The sequence below is a fragment of the Orbicella franksi genome, chromosome 7 (assembly GCF_964199315.1).
Source record: "Orbicella franksi chromosome 7, jaOrbFran1.1, whole genome shotgun sequence".
Classification (NCBI taxonomy): domain Eukaryota; kingdom Metazoa; phylum Cnidaria; class Anthozoa; order Scleractinia; family Merulinidae; genus Orbicella; species Orbicella franksi.
In genome coordinates this window covers 13834030-13859420 of record NC_138151.1, presented here as the reverse complement: position 1 = coordinate 13859420, position 25391 = coordinate 13834030, and the positions used below count along the sequence as shown (strand labels likewise).

At 38.7% G+C, this 25391-nt stretch overlaps 1 protein-coding gene across 6 annotated transcripts in view; it reads left to right on the top strand.

Moving 5' to 3' along the window:
* The window catches only part of LOC145493796 (carbohydrate sulfotransferase 11-like), a 116519-nt gene extending 91435 nt beyond the window's left edge, over nt 1-25084 (top strand). The window contains exons 1-4 of one of the 6 annotated variants that reach the window (XM_081473269.1): nt 19338-20498; nt 23583-23808; nt 23881-23951; nt 24236-25084. In XM_081473269.1, coding sequence (XP_081329395.1) covers nt 24266-25063 — 798 coding nt within the window. In that variant the 5' untranslated portion in view covers nt 19338-20498; nt 23583-23808; nt 23881-23951; nt 24236-24265 and the 3' untranslated portion in view covers nt 25064-25084. Of the gene's footprint in view, nt 1-17905; nt 18866-19337; nt 20499-23582 lie in introns of those variants that run through there. The other 5 variants (XM_081473266.1, XM_081473271.1, XM_081473267.1 and 2 more) reach the window with 5 other exon arrangements.
* The last annotated feature ends 307 nt before the right edge of the window (nt 25085-25391 follow it).

Here is a 25391-nt window from a genome sequence, read left to right as displayed (position 1 = left end):
GAGCCCGGTCTACTAGCGCGGGCTCCTTTCCTGAACAGCGGCTGGTAATCGAGCCTATTCATTCATTTCTTATTCTCCGTTTTAAGTGGTTTCTTTTAGGGGTCTAATGAAGCTCAAGCCACACCCAGATTGGTATTATTAATTTAATTCAAGTTTGCTGACGAGCATTCACAACCATTTTTATATGGGAGCTCTCTTCCTTCCCCCCCCCCCCCCCACCCCCACACCCCCGGGGCTGTTGAGTCTGACTGAAATTAGGTTTTTAAATGAAAGAAAACCGTGTGGGAAACGTTCTCAATACAGTGGAACCTCGATTTAACGAAGTCGCTGGGGACCGGCCAAATTTGTTCGTTAAATTGGGGGTTCGTTATATCGAAAACCTCTAGTCTCACTTAGGGTGTTCATAATGAAACGTCACTATTTTAAGCTGTCAGTGTCTTTTAGGATGCACTCGGAGAATATAACGACCAAAAATGTTCGTTATATCGAGGTCATAGTTAATGATTGATTTGTAACACAGGTGACTTCTGTCACGCAAGTCAATGCAATTTTCGTCACCCAGAAGTGCCGCGTTTTGATATGCAATTCATTAAGCATGGTGGCTTTCAGTATCAATTATTTTCACTTTTGAGCAGACGCGCAGCTTTTGTTTACAAAAGAACGACACTTTCAGAGTAGCGGTTTAAAAATGTTGCAACATAGAGGTTATACAGAAAATTGTCTATGTAAACAAGGAAACGGGCTTTAGTGTTGTTATGTTGCACTACCCAACATTTCCGGATTTCAAAGAAGATAGAGCAGAAGTTAATTGATGTCGAAATACTATAGTGCCAATGCCTATGACATATAATAAGCCGTTGACTGAAAGGTTGCTGTCTCTTTACCATAAGGATTACAAGGATTTGTTGACTGTTGATCTGTTCAGCGTTTATCTTCCGTCGGGTGTTGACATTGTAATTCGTTATATCGAGGTAGGTTTTACGTCTGGGCTTCCGGATTATGTTCGTTATATCGAAGAATTCGTTATTTCGAGGTTCGTTATATCGAGGTTCGTTATATCGAGGTTCTGTTCCATACATTTTACAGTAACTTTGGCGAGGACATAGAATATCGTTCGTTATATCGAGGACTTCGTTAAATAGAGGTTCGTTAAATCGAGTTTCCACTGTATAAGGGTTGGCGAAATTTCAATTCACAGTATCCATACAGTTGAATAAGGCCTACTCTGGGACCTTAAGTCGCCGTAACTTAAGGCGACTTTGGGCGATTTAAGGCGACTTTAGGCGACTTAAGCAAAATTGGCAGAAAAAAACATTGCGACTTTAGGCGATTTAAGGCGATTTTAGGCGACTTTTAAAAGGTGACTTGGGGAGACTTTATTTCACTCGAGTGCTATAAATTTAAACTTAGCAACAGACTCTCCATATATCTCTTGCAATACACCAGTATTGTACCAATACTGGTACATAATTAAGTCACCACAGTCTCAAATATCCAGGGCTGGGTTGTTCAAAGCCTGATTAAACTAACCCAGCTTTAGAGGGAATTTGAATTACTTTCATTTTTTGTAACTTTTCGGTCCAGTTTTCTGTTTATGTTGTTTGCCTTTCAGTTTTGAGTTTGATTCATTTTAAAACTACACAACCATAAGCAGTGAAAGATATTTCTATTCAAAAAATATATATATTACCTGAGTTAGCACTAACCGGCTTTCGAACAACCCGCGCCAGATTTCAAACCATTAAAAAAAAATACTATTAAAGAAAGGATTACAACAACACTGAACAGTTACTACTATAAGAATAATAATAACAATAAACACCAGCAAGGTAGCATGAATGTTAGTGAAGATATCACAATAAAAAAATCAAACAAAACTAATAAAAATATATTCACAGTGACAAAAATTTTAAATTTGAGATATCTTGATTTAACTTGAAGTGTTTGTATATTTTCTATCAATTATTCAAACAAAGGGGAAATTAAAATTAATTTAGCTCCTTTACATGCATTTATTTTACAATGCTTCCCGAATTATAAAAATGGTTATCTTGCTAGACTTATCTACCATTTTTGGCATCTCCACTGTCAATTTCAGTCCTTTTCAGGGACCGAATCGATTTGGTGCTCTCCTGCCTCAGTCAGACAAAATATTCCAATACCATAATGAGTAGCGCATGCTAAGTTCCTTCGTAAGAACACGTCCTGTCAAATTTCACCAACTACTTGTCAGGTTCCAGAAAACTTTGATGACCCTGGCAGTTTATACAGTGAATCGATTCTTTTTAGAAGGTTTGGTTGATCAGACCACCAGTAAATACACCTTCCAAACTTTCACTAGTTTCCACTTGACACATTACAAATGCCCAGAACGACATTTTCACAACGAAATACTAGAAATTGATACATCGATACCAGACACACTGGTCTCCGACATTTTGATTCTCCCAGTAACCCTTGCGCCGCTGACTGGTTTCCATGCTTCAAAGAGACGAGATATCTGTGCCACGAAACTCGAGTTCTCTTGCTAAGTGTTCGGGTGATTTCAAATCACCCGATAATAAATTACTGTCTTCAAATATTTCGGAGAGTATTAGTTTGGCGTTTTGTTTTTTTTCTTGTCTTTTGTAAACGCCTGTCGGAGTAATCATACTCGCGTGAGCTCGCGTACTTAGTCACGGGGCCAAACTAAGTCACGTGTTCCCAACATTCGCCTGGCGGCCATGTTTACTGAGAGTTGATCACAGAGAATTTTCTGTACCTTAGCTTTCGATAGTAACAGTAGCGCGGTCCACGTGAAGTGTATAAGATGATGTGAATACCTGGCTTCATCATGTGTACGAAAAGGATAGATAAACATTATGTTGCAAGTTGGTTCGTCTAATTACGAAATTCAAACGTTTACAGTTGGTCGAATGTGGAAGTAAAATGCAAACAATGATTTTTGCTGTAGAAATGGCCCACTTTTGTCACTCTTTTACACTGGGTAAGTAAAGTATTTAAAGTGTAGACTCAATTCGGTTCAATTAGCTTTGGATGACCATATTTTTACTGCTCAGTGTAAAAGTGACTAGAAAGAATCGAGCCTTAGCCCAGAAATATCTTTCTGTTTTTTTTCTTTTCATCTTGATGATCTGGAACACCTCTCACTGTTGTTGTTTATTAATTATACACTGTAGGTCTTCGGAAGATTTGATTCAGAAATATCGTACAAAAATTAATAAGCTTAAATGAAGTTATTGCAGTTTAGTCATTTGTTATATCCTTCCACATCTAATATATTTCCTGATGACAACACAGAGTGTCATCTTAATTATTAACTCTTTTACAATGAAATACAAGAAAAAAATAAACTTAATAGAAATAAAAAGCCATCTGTGAGAGAGTATACATCAGATTGTCATTCCTATTTAAGTATTGTTCACATGTAGAAATTATTCCTGCTAACATGGGGGCTAGGGAGGTGCAAGACTATAATAATATTAGGGTTTTTTATGTATAAGGGAGCCATGGCCTTGAGACATAACAGTAATTGTCGGGTCCTCAGCTTCTTAAAGGACCCTAGTCAGCCTCTGCTATTTTCAATGCCATCAAAATGATTGATATTGCATGGTGAGGCAAAGTCTTGTTGCTTTACTGTAAGTTTCTGAAAGTATGTCCCTTTATCTTTAGTAGCTTCACAGTGATTTTCTTTGCTTTGACATGCTCCGAATAAAGCATAAAAGCCAACCTTTTGTATGTAAACAAAAACAAAGGTGTGGCTGACTAGGGCCGTTTAAGGGGGGGGGGGGTTTAGATGGCTCCAATGCATTGGGAACAAGTGTTAAAAAAAAAATTAAAAGCACAACTATCGAGGCTACCTCTGCTGCATCCTGCCCTTCCCCCCCCCCCCCCCTGTTCCGTATCCAGTACCCATTTATACATCTGGGTGAGGAGAGGCACTATGAGAGTATGAACACAATGCAATGATCCACAATAGGGGTCCATTGCACCAACCATTGGGTCATCGTGCTTCCTCCTCGATAGGGTTAGAGTGGAGTTTACCCTAACATGACAGTTACAAGTCTAATAACCTTCTACAGGGGCAATTTCAGTGTGTTGAAACCTTTTTAACACTGCGTAACCGATAGCGACTTAAGGCGACTTTAGGCGACTTAGGGTAACTTAAGGCGACTTAGGGCGACTTAAGGCGACTTAAGGCGACTTAAGGCGACTTTAGGCGACTTAAGGTCCCAGAGTAGGCCTATATTATTACATAATCACACATAGTCATCGTGCGTGTTGAATGTTTGAGGATTTTATGAAACCCTAGAATCTCTTCCCGATGAAGATAGTGAAAACTCGAGACGTAATCGGATCGTCGCATTTATTTTACAATGCAGCAGACAAGATGATATTTGAAATTTAAACCGCCTTTGCTTCTTGTCATATCCCGTCTAAACGGCTCAAGCAGACTCATGCACACAGCTGAATGACAGTGCATTTATTTTAAATGAATGTAAGTGATTATGTTATTGCTGTTACAGTGTTCGGGTCCCCTGTGTTTTGGCGGGCAAGAAGATTTTCATGAACGCAAATCGATACAAAACTTGACAAGTAACTTTACCTCTGCCACGATGCACCCGGAACTGGACCACATTTATTATTGACTGCGTAGCCTTTTCAGCTGATTTACAGGCATCAGCAGTATCAACATGTAGGCAATGAAAAGCTTATTTCGATCGTGGAAAATCGTTAACGCCGCCCGCGAAAGAAAGATAACCAAGGTAAAAGTTCGATTCACCCTGTGATCAGCCATGGTTTAAGACGGTAACCAACGTCGAGATGACAGATATATCCACCTGCAGCGCATAGTATCTCGGATCCCGAGGCGTCCAGATTGCGTCAATTTCATTCGGTCACGTTTTCGACAACGTTTGTTTTCATGGCAAAAAAGTAAGCCAAATCCGGACCAGCCACTCGGACCGTCCGCGCAATATATTCGAACGTACGTCTAGATAGTCCGAAGTGCTCTTTCCACCATTTTTCAACGAAATTTCCGTGCAAAGGGGTTTGTTTCAAACCCGAATTGGTCAGCGAAGTCATCCTCTCTCAGCCATTTCTGATAGTTTTCCGGTTTTGGAGTTTGAATCGCCTGGTTATCGGGTTAAATGAATGAAAACAGAAGTCACATTTAACTAGAGAATGTTGGTCTGTAAACAAACACCTAGAAAGAATGTTCAGCTAGTTAATCGGCCTAGTGAATAACAGTATATAGATATTTTGCATGAATTTAAATGATTATGTTGTTCGGATCCCCTGTGGTTTGAGTTCATTGACAGTAAATTAAAAATAACAAACAGAACTTAGCATTGACGCAGAGCCTGAATTAAGAAATTTTGCAAACCAAAGCGAATTTCCCTTTGGGCGAGCGAGAGGATTTTTTTTTATAAACACAAATCCAATAGGATCTTTAAAATTGAATACAGGCCAAAGTTTAAGCTTGTTCTTTTGTTTACGTTTTGAATTCATGCTGAGTTAACGTCAAAATATGACGTAACGTTCAGGCAAATGTATCTAATAGAATTATTTTTTTTGAGAAAAAGACATTTATTGCGTAACTTCTTTGAGCTACTTGCTAATGGTTTCCTTCGCTGCGCTTCTTTTTTCTGCAAAGTTCAAGGGATTTTTGGTGTCGAATTCCTTCGTTGTCCGGGGTCACGTTACATGTTGGTCGCCTGTCGCGATCGCGCGTGGTTGATTCTTCACTCGAATTCGTGGCCATAATTTCCTTTCGGTTGAGCCTTGGTAAACTTGAGCGGCGGTTATCTTCGAACTAATGTAGGAATCAGACCGAGAGGAGATTTGAAAACGAATTTATTCTAGGCTCACTTTGATTTATAAAAGTAATTTCAAAAACGCATCTGGCTGAGTTATGTGGTTTTCGACTAAAGAGCAATAGGTTACAGTAATTCTAAGAAAAGGTGACAAACAGAATCAAAAAGATAAAGACAGACAACTTACAGATATTTCCTCCTATTGATGTGAAGTGGTAAAAAGACTGTACAACGAAAGCATATTGGAAACAGCTGTTGAGAAAGAGAGACAATCGTGCCATACTTCGCCAAAAGGAATATGCAGACAGAACACAAGCAGCTAAACACAGCAATATTGAGGACGGTGACAAAGCGCTATTAAAGCAGACACATGAAAACAAGCTCTCACCTAACTATGAGCCAATAAGATGCGCAACATTGCTAACATGAAAAGGCTTGTTAATCCTGAAACTGTTGACAAAGGGGAAATAGATCCGCAGCCACAACTGGCAGCCAGTGCAGCCCGAACAGGATCACACGAATCCCAGCCCTAGTCAACCAACAGCAGATACACGGAAAGCTCCATCTGGTCCCTTGCCTTCAGTTGCTTCGCGCCCTCTGCGTGCCAGGCAAGCACCCACCTGAATGCAAGATTATGTATACGCATAGTTTAAATTACTCAGAAGAAAATAAGAGAATCTGAACTTTCTTTTAAACACTTTATTAGTCACTTTGAGTTTGTTATCTCTACTTTTCTAGATTTACTTGTTTGTTTTTGTAGTAATTTTAGGGGAGATGTAGTGTCCCGTATGTTCATTGTGACTATATTATTATGGGATAAACATGGTGTTATAAACCGAGTTGTTCACTACTTATACTAGTAGTAATCAGAGATTATGAGAGTGCGTTCGACGCTCTCACTTTAATATATAATTATAGATCGTAAATAAATGATTTCACTAGCTGACTTTCAACCTTTGTCCATTGCTAAAATCAACATTTTTCAGCAGCAACCGAGGTTTTACAGTCAGACATGCATAGTGTCAAAGTCCATGCTAGTGAAGAGGTCACGATTTGTTGATACGTTGCGTGACGCTGCCAGTTTCTGTAGTCTCTCAAGTTTCATAGAATATTTAAATTACGTACATTATTCTAAGCTAGCATTTGCAGTCGCGTGCTCGTCTCGCGACTAATTCGAGTATTTCCCCTGATGAATAAAGTAGTCTTATGGATCTTACCTTCAGAGTACTTTTCCACCGATTCCAAACAATAAAATTTCGACCGAATAAAGACTGAGCTATCTGTCGCGACTGGAACTAATCAACAAATGCAATCCAAATGTAGCTGTTCCCACGGTTATCATCCCAAAGCCAAGTCGTGTTAATAAACAAGGACAATTCCCTCAGATTGCGATAAATGCTGCCGTCGAAGCGTTTAAATTCACCAAAATCTAACGCTGAGAGCACATAATAGCGAGGCGTACGGCGACTGAATGGAAAGAAGTCAAAAAAAGATCCATCGGAAAGACGAGCTCACATGGCCTGCTAACATACTCACATGTTCGCCACATGTCTTATCACATTGTCTTAGCATGCTCCTGCAAAAATCAAGCGGGGTGGCCATTTTGGTGTCCTTATAGGAATGTGGTTTTTTTCAGCTTAGAACCGTGCACATGGAGACCAACTCTGAAAAGCCACAGGTCAAAATTAGGTTTGCGTTCCACTTCGTCGAACGCAATTAGGACGAACACACCACACAACTGAAGTGGTGAAAGCCAAACATCTTTCTTACATTTAACAAATGGGAATCTCAGCTCAGTTGAATGCTTGTTCAAACTTAAATACCTTGATAACTAATGAAATTTTTTACCTATCTTTATTCGTTGCCCAATTTATCGCAACACTAAACATATGCCCAGTACTGAAACATTTTCGATTTCAACTGTTCAGGCGGAGTTTTAGGCCAAGAAACAAGCCTGCAAAATAGACCGACCAAAAAGCATAAATATTTAGACATCGAAAGCATAAAATATTGAAAACCACTGCATGACTTTAGACCGAATTAATAACTGTTATATTTTAATCCTCAATCAAAACAAAGTATCATATTCATGGAATGGTATAATGAATAAATGCTCGGGTATGCTCTCTTAATTAGTTCATGACTCCAGCTGACTCACTCTCATGATAACCTGCGTGCATGGTTACAAATCACTGAATCTGAGGAGAACATTTTGTTTATGGTTTTTCAATTTGATTGTGAAACTCAATTTAAAGTCAATCTGCAGTTGCACAAAAGGTTAAGAGTTAAGGACCTTCTTATTTTTCTCGCTGCTTTTTGAAAATTTAACAAGGATTTTTTCTTGCTCTCCCTATTATTTCTCCTGTATGTAAGGGGTCAATCTCAATAGTGTATTCAAATTCTAACTTCTATCTGAGACCAGGAAAAAAAAACTACTTTTCCACCATTTTTCTGCCATGTGATCTCTTTTGTTTCATACCCCAAGCCTCTAAGCAGCCAAGTCCGAATTGTCGAAGTAAATTGGCGTTTAGGATTTGGATTGTATTTTCTAGTATTCCTAACGGTTCTCAGTCTTAGTTCACGCTGGGAAAACAACCCGAGACGTAACATTTTCTTTTTCGTTCCAGAATACATCGTTTAGCTCGTTTTCCAAAAGCACTATTACACATTGTCGGGACATTGACCATATTTTCTTGTAGTATTTTTAATCTAGCCCTAAAAAATAACGCGTGCAATTACTGGCTATCAGTTGAATTCAAAAGTGCTCCCAATTTGCCTAGAAAAGAATAAGCTAACAGATCATAGTCACTTTGATAAATCTTTGCCATTTGAAAAATTCTTTGTTTAGGAATTTGAGAATAGTAATGTAATATGTCAGCCGCGGTGTTAGACGAACGAAACAAATGCGAAGAGACGCGGTCGTCACTTCCCGCCTTTTTTTTTATCAAATAACGAGCATCTTCAAATAGATTTTCGAAAAGACCTATAAAGTCATAGGTTACAGCACAGGGATGACATAGTTTGTCAAAGTCTTGCCAGTGTTCATTCCGCATTCGTATTTCTACCACATACTTCGTGACTTCCGGAAAAGTCACACCACTGCCTGTTTCAAGGGCCTGCTTTGTTGGGTTAGGCATGTATCGTTTGATGATAATTCTACCATACGCTCGATGAAAATACTTGTTATCTTTCACAAATTTATCCTTGTAAGCGGAAAGCACTCGCTCCATAGGATCCCGGAGAAATAGGAACGTAAGAGTTTTTAAGCATTGGTTCCACTTCTTGTCGAGGGAATTTTCTGAAATCGTTTTTCAAACTACCATTATAAATTTGCTTGTCATCTTCTACCAAGACAGACAATTTCTTTTTCCATTGTGAGCTTGAGACTTTGGGTATAAAACAGTAAATAACTTTCTTGCTACGAAACACGTTAAAATAATGAAGATCCTTCCCAAGTACAGTGTCGGCGTTACGTTTGTGCCTCTTGCAGTAATCTTGGACTCGAGCTTTTCGTTCTTGCAAACGAGTTTCCATCCTCAAACTCTGATTGATGCTAGCAGAGTCCTGTTTGTGAATGATGTTAATTAAAATTATTACAAGTACACTTTTAACCATCATTAGTTTAACCATCATTAGCTGAACTTGAGTTGTAAGGCCTAATGAAACCTTAAAACCCATCTGGATTGGCAAACTTTTGGCCACGCGAGTGGCCGTTTATTAAATCAATAAAGTCTACAGCATTTATTTACCAGTCACTCATCCTTAAGGAAGAGCTAACCTTTAAACGACCTCGTTCTCAGCAAAGGTGAGGGTGAAAACCGCTGGCGAGCTCCAGAATAAGACTATATGTACAGGAGGAGACGGGGTGGAGGAGGGGATGAAATTCCAGCACGATGCTTTCTTCAATCGACGTGAAGGGAGAGAAAGCGCATGGAGGAATGTGACGTCATAACCGGCTGAAGTACCGGAAGCCCCTCAGGCGGAAATGAGAACGGAGTCATAAGAAGCATCATAAAACTATTTATTTTACCTGGTGAAATAAATCTCCTTTAAGGTAAGAACTAGCAAGCAGTTGTATCGATGTCCCAGATGACTCACGGAAAATGCTTTATTACCTGTGGCAGCTCTTTCGTTTCAAGCAAAGTCTTAATTGCATTCCAGACTACTTTGACTGTTGGCCTTGATCCTGCCAAATCAAAAGAAAATGCTACTCATATATGATGAAACAAGACTGGGAGCTGTTTTGAAAATTACTCACTGAACTTTCTCCGTCAATGGCTGATCTTTTTAATGTTGCCCCCGCAGGGTTTTGGCCCAGAGGCCAAAACCCGAGGAGGCACGCTAGGATTCCCCACGTGTATACATACAGGGGATTTCAAAAAAGCAAGAAATGTGTTTGTAGTCTGTGAACCGTTCTCGATTTGATGAAACTAGGCGCGCAAGGTGGTCTTGGGTAATGTGGGGCAAGGAACGCGGGCTCACAAAACGGCTGGAAATCGAGCCTAGGTGGGGTGTTGGTCGGTGTTGATTACATGAAATTCTTGATTTCAAGGTTCTTGCAACCACGAGTTCGCGTTTCACCATCTTCTAACAGCATTTCAAGGCTCTTGTAACCACGAGTTCGTGTTTCGCCATCTTCGAGCAGCATTTCAAGGTCAAAAATACACTCCAATTACAATATGGTCTGCATAACGATTTTAGCGCGATCAAGTAAATTCGCTTCGAAATGGCAGAGATCCTCATCTAGGACAAGTTGAAAACGATTTCAAAGATCCTGAAGATGGATTTTGGGAGAAAAACAACTCGGAAGGTATCTTAAGAGATTTTGAAGTATACTAGAAATTAAAGGCCAGTGTGGTTCAATTGCAACTAAATAGCTAAATACTCTTAATTCCGATCGCCAGCTTTACCTTTGGCATCTCGTTTATTCGGATCGCTTATTTGTATTGAGTAATTCTACGTAGCGGAGAGCTCATGTGTGGGCTGGGTGACTTTGCAGGGATCCAAATATAAATCTAAATGTTTTGCAGCGTTTTCGTTGAGGTCAGAAAGCTTGACTCAAATTGCATATATGGTGACTGTAACACGATACTTCTGTTTACGCCTCGGAAAAAAAAAACCGACTTCCGTTCTGCTATCGAGATACGTTTGCTCGTATATCAAGACAAATGGCTTGTTTCAGCATTAAATTGGAACAGCATAGTAGTTTGACTTAATTTTTTGTTTCGCTATAATTCTTTAAGCTTTTTTCCCCTATAAAGTTCTACTGAGTGAAATTTTTGTAAAAGAAATATTAGTTTCCATGAAGGCAACCTATTTTTTTTTCCATGAAGTACTTTTTGCGTCCTTTCTAACGGGATAATTTATGGTTAACTGCTCTGCTGTAAATGCTCTCGCGAGAGTATTATGTAAAGAATATCATGTGATAGAAGGAGTTAAACAGAATGTGTTGGTTTAGCTAACTTAGTTGATTGTTTGGATCATATTCATGGTAAGATGCCTAAGTTACTGGAACAGTATGAATTCATACACAAATGTCCAATACTATTGTTTTCAATCAGCAGAAATAAAAGAGAGCGGGGGGCAGATTAAGTGATAACTATTACTAGTATGTTTCTAGTCAAATAAAAAAAAAAGAAAGGAAGTCTTGAGCAGTACAAGACCGAAGGATTCAAGCAGAGCTCGAGAATGCGTCATTGCAAAACATGTATTCCTTAGCAACCGTTTTCGTGGATTTGCACACGTGCCTTTCCGTGACTTAGCGCATGTATCGCTATGTAAATCGCCCTGAGGCTTAAAAAGAACTACCTTGGAGAGAACCGATTTCTGTCTTGAAACTCCGGCGTGTGTTGCAAAATTTTCGTTTATTGGTAATGATTTTATATATTTTACAGGTCGTGGTCGTCCTCGACACGTTCACCTTACTATCGATTACTGCATAATTTGCACTTTTGAATATATATGATCTGATATATCCATTCCTTTGCTTTTAGAATTGAACCTCTTCATCCATGACACTTCTCCCTATAGCCGTCATCACTAAATTTAACCATCAAAGACATGAAAGTTTCACCGTCAACCACAGATCAGAGAGCTGTATCTTGAAATGCCAACACTCGTCCAAGGTCGGTAACGCTTTAAAGCAAGATCTTCTTATGTCTTATATAAGCTATGGCATGCTCAAAAGCAGACCACAGATTAATTTACGCCTCATTAAACTGAGCTCTCAAGAGCAGTTCGATTAACAGAAAATTCCGGGATCGAAAACAATCTATGATCAAGACTGATTCTTGTAAAGAACAGATTGCACTTGCTGCATCGCACAATTGTATTGAAACAGGATGAAGAAGAGATTACACTTGTTGCATCGCACAATTGCCCAAAATCATCAATCTCGATCAAACGGATATGTAAAAGGCCGCTATATAGGCGAGAACATCACATTGATTCCAGATGTCATGTTTCACACTAAAAGCTTTAATATGCCAGGTATTGCATTTTTTGTTTTTTTTGTTTTTGATTTTCGAAAAGCTTTTGACACAATAAAATGGAACTATCTATTATCCACGCTTAGACTGTTCAATCTTGGCCCAGATATTCAAAGGTGCATAGAAGACACCTACCACAATGTATCCAGCTGTGTCCTAAACAATGGTCACGCTTCACCTTTTTTCAATTGCATCGAGGCGTCCGGAAAGGATACCCCTTGTCGGGCCTTCTTTTTGTAATTGGTATTGAGCTTTTCGCAAAGGCTTTTAAAAGTAACAATGACATCAAAGGCATTGCTACTGGCGGAAAGGAAATGAAAGTCACCCAATTCGCGGATGATACAACAGTGTTTGTTAGTGACCATCAGTCTGTTATCAACCTTTTGAAGCTCCTACGTGAATTTGAACACACCTCCAACCAAGAAATAAACACGAGCAAAACAGAAGCGATGTGGCTTGGAGCCTGGAGAAGCAAAACTGATATTCCATATAATTTTAAATGGCTTCAAGAACCGATTCAAGCTCTCGGCATTTTCTTTTCGTATAATTCCGACGCTGCAAATGATCTGAATTTTGGAGAGAAAGTTATCAAATTGAAAAATACGCTTAAAAATTGGAAAAGAAGGAAGCTTACCTTCCATGGCAGAATCAGAATAGTGAAAACTCTAGGTTTGTCGAAGCTAATTTATAACACCTCTGTGCTCGAGTTCCCCGATTCTTACGTCAAAGAAATAAACAAACTAACTTTCAATTTTATATGGGAAGGAAAACCAGCCAAAATAAAAGGAAAGACCATAATAAGTGACATAAGTCAAGGAGGGTTGAGAATGATGGATTTTGAAGTCATGCCGAATAAAGCGCTGAAAATTGCTCGGATCAAGAGAATCACCGAACACGTCCACCCAGCATGGAAAATAATACCAGAGGTCGCCGCTGCCAAATATGGCGGCTTATCTTTTCTAACAGAATGTCAGTAGGATATCAAACATCTCAGCCCCGATAACCTTCCACCTTTTTACCACACTACTTAAGAGTTGGCAAAAATACAACGCTGACAAATTTTCGGAGGACTACCGTATTCAAAACAAAATCATCTGGAATAATAGTCGCATCCTGATCGGAGACCGACCAGTTTTTTTCAAACCCTTATTTGAAGCTCAGATTATACGTATTAAACAATTTTTAAAAGAAGATAGCACCTTCCTCTCACTGGACGAGCTCACTCGCAAAATGAACATCAATATTCCGTTTACACTGTACTATGGCCTTATCGCTGCCATTCCTACAGAATGGAAGAAATTTGCGCCAAAACGCTCCTCTTGAGGACTTTCCGTCGACCCGCGTGGCCTACGCTACACTTCTAGGTAACAACGTAAGTCCACCGACACCAGAGAATAGAATTCTAAATTACGGTTTGTCCAAAGAAAGCATCCACAAAGTGTACTTGTTGCCTCTCTTAATAACCATAGATTCGAAATTTTTTTCCCTTTCAGTTTAAAATAATACACCACATTTTACCTACCAAATTCAGCCTTTTTGGAGCTGGCGTTACTGAAAGAGACATTTTTTCCTTATGCGCCAATGAAAAATTAACAATAAACCACCTACTGTACCACTGTACTGTATCTAAGGCTTTCTGGGATAGATTCACCAACTAGTGGTACCAGAAATTTAAACAAGTGGCAATTGTGACTGAATCTAACATCCTATACGGTTGGCATAATAACATCAAAAATAAACAGGCATTTAATGTCACTCTTCTTATTGAAAACTTCTATATCTTCTTGACAAGTTCATGTGATGGCAACTTACGTTTTGAAGGCTTTTTTCTCCGCCTCCAAGACAAACTTGATATTTTAAAGCAAAGTTAAACGGCCCAAACGGCCCAGCTGCATAAATTCTTGAACATCTGGGGAAAATTACTATAAATTTCACTCGGCTTCGTCCTTTTCTTTTCACTCTCTCTTATTGTAACTCTTTTCTTTAAGCCAGCTGTAGTCTTGTTCGTAGCTGTTAATTTTATTGCATAATAAAACATAATGATAATTGCTACCATAATACAAATAGTGTAAGAAAAGTATATAAGTGGTGCAGGCTCATATTTGTAGTACATCTCTTCGTAAGTAATGTAAATAGTGTGGTTTTGTTGTGCAAGCATTGTAAGTAGAGTAAGCTATGCAAACTGTCTCAGGAAGTGTTTAAATGAATAAATAAATAAATAAATAAATAAATAGAGCTTCTTAAAACCACAGTTTTACTCTAAGAAACTTGGAAACTAAAATTTAGCGAAAAACCTAAAAAACTAGACACCAAAAAATTAAAAACATGACAAAGAGTTACTCTTAATAGGAGCATGAATGAAAATAATAATGAATTAAAAAAGCAGCTGTGAAAATCACAAAAATGAGGCAGTCCTGACGTCTGACGACTAGAAAAGTTTTTAAGAACCAAGAAACGGGGTAAGCAGATATCTTAAAAGAGGCCAAGAAGAGTATTGGAAAATAGAGTTAACCTAGAAAGAAGCTGGATCAAAACGCGTTTGGAACCTCATAACGAATACACAGGAATATTTATAGATGAAAGTAACAAGTTAGTTAATGATGATCTTGAAAATTCAACAGTCAATATTCCTTCAACGAGTGCAAACATGATTCGTTTGATGTCGAGAGTCACTCCTACGATATGGCTTCTTATTATATGGCTTGTTCTTGTAGCCGATATAACGCGCGCTCTGATTGGGTAATTGTAGGTCATTATTCTTCCATGCCCACGGCCCGATTACGGCCTTGTAAAAACAAAGCAAAAAGCCATATAATAAACAACTTACTAACCTGAAACGTTCGGTTTTTATGGCAATATTCAAACCTCGGCCTTGCCTTATTGACGGCAAGATCTTAGTCTGAGATATTTCCCGTAAAGACCTCACCCTCGCTTAATGAGTGGTTAATAATAACATGCTCTATGTGAAGCTGAGGCAGAGGTAAACATCAGTAAAACTCATTATAGCTGGTTTTCACATGACGTAACTAAAACTCAAGCTAAAAAAACTACTGATCTTCCTGAGATTTTACTTTAATGATGTATAAAAGCAGCTGAAAACTAATATTCATACAAATTTTCGCTCCGGATGGGTTCTTGGTTTTGTGATACACTACGCTTGAATTTCTAAGCTTTTGCGTGACGCGGCATTTACACGACGGCCTAGAGAGCTGTCATGATGGTTAAAAAGTGACTTAGTTCGGGGAATTTAGCTATTTGAACAGTTCATGTCTTAGAAAATGTATTATTTTAATGTTTTAGAGTTCCTCGAGGGATAAATTCACGCTTTTGTAGCAAAATTCAGTGACAGATGTTTCTGTTGTTTTCCTGCCGCCATGTTGGTGCCCATACGGATGGGCACCAGCATGGCGTCTCCATACAAATCTCTATAAACTTGGGTAAAAAATTTCTCCGCATATCTTGCATAAGAAAAATTGCTGAAACCAGAATCTTGGCGAGGGTCTTTGCATATTTACTTTCTTTCATTTCCCAATTTCTGGACTTTATCTATCGAACGGTTTTGAGTTTTATCTTGATCTATTTTGAATGGCGCGACACTGAAAACCAGCAATAACCCCCAATATGAAATTAAAATTCCTACCAAGGAGTTCAATTGTCTCGACGATGACGAGGACAACGATGTAGAGTAATGAAAAATGAGCTCAGGTTTATTATCACTCAGTCAGTCTGCTGATGGCGGCGAGCTAGGCTCAGCTAAATGCATCCGTGTAAGGAAGAATATGAATCGAAATGAAGCGGAAACATTTTATAGATATTCGCTATGCATTGTCCAAAATAACACAGCATTTCGTGGTACGGGTTTACGTTGTCGTTTTGCACATGCAGAACGTTTACGAAATGAATCAAGATTCACTGGGTTTCACATAAGCGTAAGCAACAACTTCCCAGACGGAAACCTGCAAAATGCTTAATTAATTGCAGTGGTACGTTTGTCTGAAGCTAAAACATCAAACTGCCTTGAGTGTAGGATTTTTTCATTCCAGTTTCCATGCCACCTAAAAATAAAACTTCGTAGCTCCGACAATAATCCCCAAATTTTTTCTAAGATCCGTGCACAGCAAACGCCAAAATATCGCCCATCAATGACCGAGCAGCGAACGTAAGTTAGAGTCCTAGTTGTTCTCAATTAGTTTTAAAAGGAAAAAATAACATATAGATATATGTTTAAGGTTCTCTAGGTCGGAATTTCTATCCACCCCTTTCCTTTTGGCCGGTAATTTTTCACAAGAAGCTAAGTCAGTCATTTTTCTGATCTAAAAACTCCTTGAAACGAACAACCCGGCAATTAAATACGATATCTAGTCGAATAGAGAGATTCCACAGTGGCTGTACTTCTCTGTAGAAACTGAATCGTTTACGTTTTTCGTTCGAGGACTACATTGCGACAATTATGCTTACAGTCCTACCTTTTAAAATGCTGTAATTGAAGAGGTGAAGACATAACACATTGTTAGCGAAAACACCCAAGAAAGTTCGAATCTTGTCGTGGGGGCCATTTTTAGTGCGAAGTCATGCTCGGTCGAAGAGACGCCAGTTCAGTTAAGTTGTCATGGCAAGAAGAAAATGTGGTCCTTGAAACACAAGAGTTTTATCGGCTAGAGTCTAAAACTAATGATGCGTTTCTTTAAGAAAATCCAAGATTGGATTCTTAAATCCGAAAGAATCGGAAAACGGATTTGCGTTTCTTTACCAAACAGGTCAATCCAAGATCTCTCGGATCATGGTGCGTCAAAGGATTCCGCCGAAGAATCCGTTTTCGGATTCTTTAGGATTTAAGAATCCAATCTTGGATTTTCTTAAAGAAACACACCCTAAGTTTAGCACCTGATAGATCAATTTCAATATGTTTAAGTTTTTGCACACCGTCGAGTTTTAAGCTCGAGCAACTATTGCAGAAATTATTTACTAAAAATCTACTGAAAGAACTGTAACTTTTTGACCATAGTTAATAGAGCGGAATGATTATGAAACCCGACAAAGTTCTTTGTTGTATGTTTTTTTTCGACTTTTTGGCCTTGACCGTGCACAAAATAATGTAACTGTTTACTCCGTACTGAGAAACTAACCAATAGAAACGTTTTGGTTACGTAATTCATGCACAGTGTTTTAGCGCAAAACAAAAGATTGTGCACGTTCAAGGACCTCTTGAAACCTTTGTTTGCTTCTTTGATGTTTGCCGGGCTTCATAACCAGTCGCCTCAATTAACTATGTTTTGACTATTTGAAACATCTCACTTGAATTCATTAATCTTAGTTAAACCGCGGTTAAATTCTCAAGCATTCTCAAATGCATCAACCGTGTGCCGTGATTGTGTTTTAAACCGACCATGATTTTTACGAGAGATATCCCAGTCCAAGATCTTGCCGTCAATAAAGCAAGGCCGAGGTTTGAATATTGCCATAAGGACTGAACGTTCGAGTTTAGTAAGTTATTCATTATATGGCTTTTTGCTTTGTTTTTACATACCCGTAATCGGCCCGTTGGTATTTCGGGAGACGAATGCCCTACAATTTGTCAATCAGAGCGCGCGTTATATCGGCTACAAGAACAAGCCATATAATAAGAAGCCATATCGTGGGAGTGACTCTCGACATCAAACGAATCATGCTTGCACTCGTTGAAGGAATATTGACTGCTGATTTTAAAGATTATCATGAACTAACTTGTTACTTTCATCTATAAATGTGTCAGTTCATTTGTTATGAGGTTCAAAACGCCTTTTCAAATTCTCCAGTTTGAATAGGGTTTTCAAAAAGCTCGGTTTTCGTGACGGATTAGATTGGACGAGAGGCCTAACCGTAGAAATAAAGCTCCGTTTTCAGACTCCTCCGGCGTAGTATGGACGGGGCCTAAGAGATCGCGTCAGTTTACAGCTTGAATACAAGCAGCTACCTCTTCAGTTCCACCAGCAACTGGTCAACAATGAATACAGTTAAAAGGAACTTATCGAGAGCTCTCAAGATGATCCAGCGAGAGAAAATTGAATTTGAAGTTATCCATGTTTTCATTAAAGCTCCGGACGTTTCACGTCGGTTCAAAACACAATCACGGCACACGCTTGAAGCATTTGACGAAGTTTAGTTGGCATTAACTTTTCCCAGAATGTTTGAGAATTTAACCCCGTGTAACTAAAATTAATTAATTCAAGTGAGATGTTTCAAATATTCAGTCAAAAAGTTACCGTGCTTTGAGTAGATTTTTAGTAAATAATTTCTACACTAATTGCTTGAACTCAGAACTCGGCGGCATGCTGGAACTTTAACATATTAAAATTGATCTATCAGGTGAAAAACTTACTTCTAGACTCTAGCCAATCAAACTCTTGTGTCTCAAGTATTATGTTTTCTTCTTGCCATGGCAACGTAACTGAATAGGCGGCTCTGCGAGCGAGCATGACTTCGCACTAAAAATGGCCGTCCACGACAAGATTCGTGCTCTCTTGGGTGCTTCCTCTTTCACTGTGTCATGTCTTCTCCTCTTCCACCACATCATATTAAAAGGTAGGACTCTACGCAAAATTGTCGCAATGTAGTCCTCGAACGAAAAACGTAAACGAGAAGTACAGCTACTGTGAAATCTCTCTATTCGACTAGATATCGTAGTTAAATGGTGGGTTGTTCGTTTCAAGAGTTTTCAGATAAGTAAAATGACTGACTTAGCTTCTTGTTGATACTTATCGGCCAAAATAAAATAGTTTGGTAGAAATTCCGACCTAGAGAACCCTAAATATATATCCATATATATATATTTTTTCTTTTAAAACCCATTGAGAACAGCTAGGACTCTAACTCACGTTCGTCGCTTGTTGATGGGCGGTATTTTAGCGTTCGTTCAACACGGATTTTGCGAAAAAAAAAACTGGAGATTATTGTCGGAGGTCCGGAGTTTTATTTTAAGGTGGCGTGGAAACTGGAATGAAAAAATTTGACCCTCAAAGCAGTTCGGGGTTAAACTGAAGCTTTTGCTTGACCATTTTCAAATTTGAGCCAACAACACCCAACATGTCGCAACACATCGCAACAGGGTGGCCAAACGCACGCAACATGTTGCGCCCAACAATGTTGCGATATCTTGTGCTGAAATGTTGCGATCGTTTGGCCAGAGCTTAACACGTCGCTATCGCTCGCGCTCAGCAATTTTATTCCGCAAAAAAAAAAATGCGGCGTTTAAATCAAATCAGCCCAACTTGTTCATTCGAGTCGACTAAAATTAGTATTTGATTCGGCGCATGTAAGATGCGACGTTTAAACCGGGCCTAAGCATTTTGCAGGTTTCCGTGTGGGAAGTTATTGCTTATGTTTGTGTAAAACCCAGTGAATCTTGATTCATTTCGCAAACGATAACTGATCTCCTTGGCAAGCATTTTCATGTTGGTTATAGCATCCCTTCCATGAGTTTTACTCATGTTTACTTCTGTCTCGGCGTGAAATTGTGGTTCTAAGAATAATTTTGTAAATCGCCTCGGGCGAATAATGGATGTGTGCGCTACATAAACGACGAACTACTATTATTATTATTAGTAGTAGTAGTAGTATATCAGCATTCATCCATGGGGAAGATTTTAATGGAGTTTTGACTTTTCTTCTAAGTATTACCGTTTCTTTCGGCCATCCTGTTTCAATACAATTGTGCGATGCAGCAAGTGCAGTCTGTTCTTTACAAGAATCAATCCTGATCATAGATTGTTTTCAATCACGGAATTTTCTGATAATCCAACTGCCTGTTGAGAGCTCAGTTTAATGAGGCGTAAATTAATCTGTGGTCTACTATAGAGCATACCATAGCTTATATAAAACATAAGAAGATCTTACTTTAAAGCGTTACCGACCTAGGACGAGTGTTGACATTTCAAGGTACAGCTCTCTGATCAATGATTGACGGTGAAATTTTAGCTTTTTGATGATTAAATTTACGGAGAGGTGTCGCGGATGAAGAGGTTCAATTCTAAAAACAAAGGAATGAATATATCAGATCATAAAGTGCAAATTATGCCGCAGTAATCGATAATAAGGTGAATGTGTCGAGGACGACCAAGACTTGTTAAAATAATTGTATAAAATTGTTACTAACGAACGCAAATTTTGCAACCACACGCTGGAGTTTTGAGACAGAAATCGATTCTCTCTAAGCAAGGTCCTTTTAAGAGTCCCTGTCTATAAAAATGGAAAATAATTCGGCAAGGGTCGAAAATTCGATTTCGCTCATATTTTCATGGTAGATAGGCTACGGCATGACAAAAACTACTGGATAGTTTTTTTGGCAAAATATCCTTTAATTTCAAAGAAATATGCAAATTACCAAATTCCGTTAAAATCGTCATTTGACGCACCATTTTATTAAACAAGTTTGAGAGCCTCGCATGCAAAACCACATCATTCTTCCGTCTTTAAAACACTCAAATATTTTTGTGCAATGTTGAAATGTGTACTGGGTTGATTTTAGGGAATGTTGCGTTGTCTTTTTGGGTGCACAATAATTAAATTTCGAAGACATGTATTTCATTCACTTAAAAGTACTTCTTGAATATAATTAATTTTCACCATGTGCGAAACCTTCAAATGGATCAAGCTTCTGGTGGTTGAATCGCAGAAGGATGGTCTACAGATTCCTGTAAAAATTTCTTTGGGCAAATGATTGTGAGCGACGCGAGAGCTTTTCAAAGTACGTCAAAAATGCAAATATTTGACCATCAGTCGTCAAATTTCAATTTACGGGTTAGACGTATATTTTAGCATGCGCCACATGACTTGACCTATGTTAAGTTGAAATAGACAGAGAGCTGATAATTTCGAAATGTTCTAACCTCATTTGCTGTAAAAGGCAGGTCCAAAGCCGATTTGACGTGTTTCTAGTCGATCTCTCACCATTCGTCGCTCATAAAGCAGCAGTTTGCTTTTGTTTACATAGCGTCCGATGTACATCACCATCTGTCAACTTATTTAACGGTCGAATACCATCAATCTGTGACCCTCTTTCGACACATATGATCACCACTGCATCTAAGTCAAAAACGGCTAAGTCATTTGTAGATAGTTGCTTGCTTTGCACTACACGAAACTATTACGTTTGATCGTCATGGTTTGATGGCTTGAATCCGCGGTTCCTTGTTCGTCACGCAATGCTGTCATCCCATTTTAGGGGGTAGGGGTAGGACAATTTCTATCCTAATACGTAGGGCTCCGTAAGGCTTGGAATCACTGGGAGCACACAATCGTGTTCAGTAGGAAGAGATTGAATTAGGAAATGAAAAGAATGAATAGTTTACCATTTCCCCTGTTGTTATCTTTTACTCGACCACCGCTACCTACATGCCCTGCGTAATACTGTAACGCTAAACTCATACCCAGGTCTTTTCGCCCTATCCAATTATTTTTGGTTTACATGTAACACAGTGGGCTACCCTCGGGGAAATGGGTGGTGACCGCTTAATGGGGCTAGCCGCTTAATTAGAGGTTGGTGTACCTTGAATATTTAATTTTTCACTGTCGGGCTATAAATTTCTTGGTGAACATGGAGTCAATTCAAGACAATCATGATAGACGTGTGTTTGAATTATCACTCGTCACGCACCTTCAATTTCAGACTCCTATCTGCCATTGCCCTTTCCGAAACAAAGTTCTTAAATTTTGGGTGGCCGCTTAATAGGAGTAAAGACAATAATGAAACCCTTATCGGAATGACCAAATGGTGGCCGCGGAGGTAACCGGTCAATAGGTGTTTTATTTAGAATATTTTATTGACGATAATTTTGGACTGTATTGACAGCAGTCCACCATTTTCTGTTACATGCCAATGCCTCGCCACTAAGCAAACAAAATACGCCAAATAAAACGGCATGGCCTGGGCTATTTACTCACGTAATTACTAATTAAATTTAGTCTGTTTTTCTCAGGAATTAGACACGTTGTGATTTCCTATTTTTATTTCAGCTAGATCTTGCTTCATTGATCTATAATTTGTTTATGGCGATTTTCTTAAAATTCTAGAGAGTACAGGCACTAGCTTTATCAGCTGTTGTCTGAAACGTCAGAACGTACAACAAACGTGATCTGAACCGACGCCACGTACACTATAGAACACGATTATATAAATGTACACATATTGTTACATATATGAATAAACAGATGAACAATGATTAAATTGTTTCACTTATCCTGAGAGTACTCTATACAAAACAGATCAAAATGTGCAGCATATGCCGTGACAGCATTGCGTGACGAACAAATAACGGCTGTGAGATTGTGCTGCGCCCACACGCTTATCAGCAATGGTCAGCAATCGATCAAACGCAATATTTTGGCGAAGCGTAAAGCAAGCAACTATCTCCAAATGACTTAGCCGTTTTAGACTTAGATGCAGAGATGTTCATAAGGGCAGAAAGATGGTCACAGATTCATAGTATTCGACCAATAATAGGTTGACATTAGGCGATGTACATCGGACGTTAACCTTGTGTAAACAATAGCAAACTTCTGCTTTATGTGCGACGAATGGTGAGAGATCGACTAGAAACACATCAAATCGGCTTTGGACCTGCCTTTACCAACAAATAAGGTTAGCACATTTCGAAATTATTAGCTCTGTGTCTATTTCAACTTATTATAGGTCAAGTCGTGTGGCGCATGCTAAAATATACGTCTAACCTGTAAACTGAAATTTGACGACGGATGGTCAAATATTTGCATTTTTGACGTACTTTGAAAAGCTCTCGCGTCGCTCACAATCATTTGCCCAAAGAAATTTTTACAGGAATCTGTAGATCATCCTTCTGCGATTCAACCACCAGAAGCTTGATCCATTTGAAGGTTTCGCACATGGTGAAAATTAATTATATTCACGAGGTACTTTTAAGTGAATGAAATACATGTCTTCGAAATTTAATTATTGTGCACCCAAAAAGACAACGCAACATTCCCTAAAATCAACCCAGTACACATTTCAACATTGCACAAAAATATTTGAGTGTTTTAAAGACGGAAGAATGATGTGGTTTTGCATGCGAGGCTCTCAAACTTGTGTAATAAAATGGTGCGTCAAATGACGATTTTAACAGAATTTGGTAATTTGCATATTTCTTTGAAATAAAAGGATATTTTGCCAAAAAAACTATCCAGTAGTTTTTGTCATGCCCTAGCCTATCTACCATAAGAATATGAGCGAAATCGAATTTTCGACCCTTGTCGCGAAATTAAGAATTTGTCTGATTTTTACAGGCAGGCACTCTTAAACTTCAGGGCGAACTACATAGCGATACATGCGCTAAGTCACGGAAAGGCATGTGTGCAAATCCACGAAAACGGTTGCTAAGGGATACATGTTTTGCAATGACGCATTCTCGAGCTCTGCTTGAATCCTTCGGTCCTGTACTGTTCAAGACTAGCTTTCTTTTTTGAGCGACTAGAAATATACAATAAAAAGATCAGGCATTGACGGAGAAAGTTCAGTGAGTAATTTTGGAAACAGCTCCCAGTCTTGTTTCATCAAATATGAGTAGTATTTTCTTTTGATTTGGCAGGATCGAGGCCAACAGTCAAAGCAATTTGGAGTGAAAATAAGACTTTGGTTGAAACGAAAGAACTGCTACAGGTAATAAAGCATTTTCCGTGAGTCATCTGGGACATTAATATAACTGCTTGCTAGTCAGTCTTACCTTCAAAAAAGATAAATCAAAGTAGCTGAATAGTGTGATTAAAACATACAAATGCAGTCTAGACAACGAGGGGTAGCTGTTTCGAAACATGATTGAAATTATTAATGGCAAACAATTAAGACTTTATTAGGCCTTACAACTCAAGTTCAGAATTACCTTAAACTAATGATGGGTTAAAAATGTTCTTGTAATAATTTTAATTTACATCTTTCACAAGCAGGACTCTGCTACCATCAATCAGAGTTTGAGGATGGAAATTCGTTTGCAAGAACGAAAAGCTCGAGTCCAAGATTACTGCAAGAGGCACAAACGTAACGCCGACAGTGTACTTGGGAAGGATCTTCATTATTTCAACGTGTTTCGTAGCAGGAAAGTTATTTACTGTTTTATACCCAAAGTCTCAAGCTCACAATGGAAAGAGGAACTGTCACTCTTGGTAGAAGATAACAAGCAAATTTATAAAGGCAGTTTGAAAAACAATCTCAGCAAATTCCCTCGACAAGAAGTGGAACAAATGCTTAATAACTCTTTTACGTTCCTATTTGTCCGGGATCCTATGGAGCGGGTGCTTTCCGCTTACAAGGATAAATTTGTGAAAGATAACAAGTATTTTCATCGAGTGTATGGTAGAAATATCATCAAACGATGCAGGCCTAATGCAACAAAGCAGGCCCTTGAGACAGGCAGTGGTGTGACTTTTCCGGAATTCACGAAGTATCTGGTAGAAACACGAATGCGGAATGAACACTGGCAAGCATTTGACAAACTATGTCATCCCTGTGCTGTAAACTATGACTTTATAGGTCATTTCGAAAATCTCTTTGAAGATGCTCATTATTTGATAAAAAAGGCAGGAATTGACGACCGCGTTTCTTCGCGTTCGTTTCGTTCGTCTAACACGGCAGCTGACATGTTACATTACTATTCTCAAATTCCTAAACAAAGAATTTTTCAAATGTCAAAGATTTATGAAAGTGACTATGAACTGTTTGGTTATTCTTTTTCAGGCAAATTGGGAGCACTTTTGAATTCAACTGATAGCCAGTAATTGCACGCGTTATCTTTTTAGGGCTAGATTAAAAGTACTACAAGAAAGTATAGTCAATGTCCCGACAATGTGTAATAGTACTTTTGAAACGGGCTAAACGATGTATTCAGGAGCAAAAAAGAAAATGTCGCGTTTCAGATTGTTATCCCAGTGTGAACCGGGAACTGTTGGGAATAAAAGAAAATACAATCCAATACCTAAACGCCAATTTTACTGCGAACAATTCGGAATTGGTTGCTTGGAGGCTTCTGTGTATAAAGTAAAAGAGATCACATGGCAGTAAAATGGTGGAAAAGTAGCTTTTTAAATTTTTTTCCTGGTCTCAGAG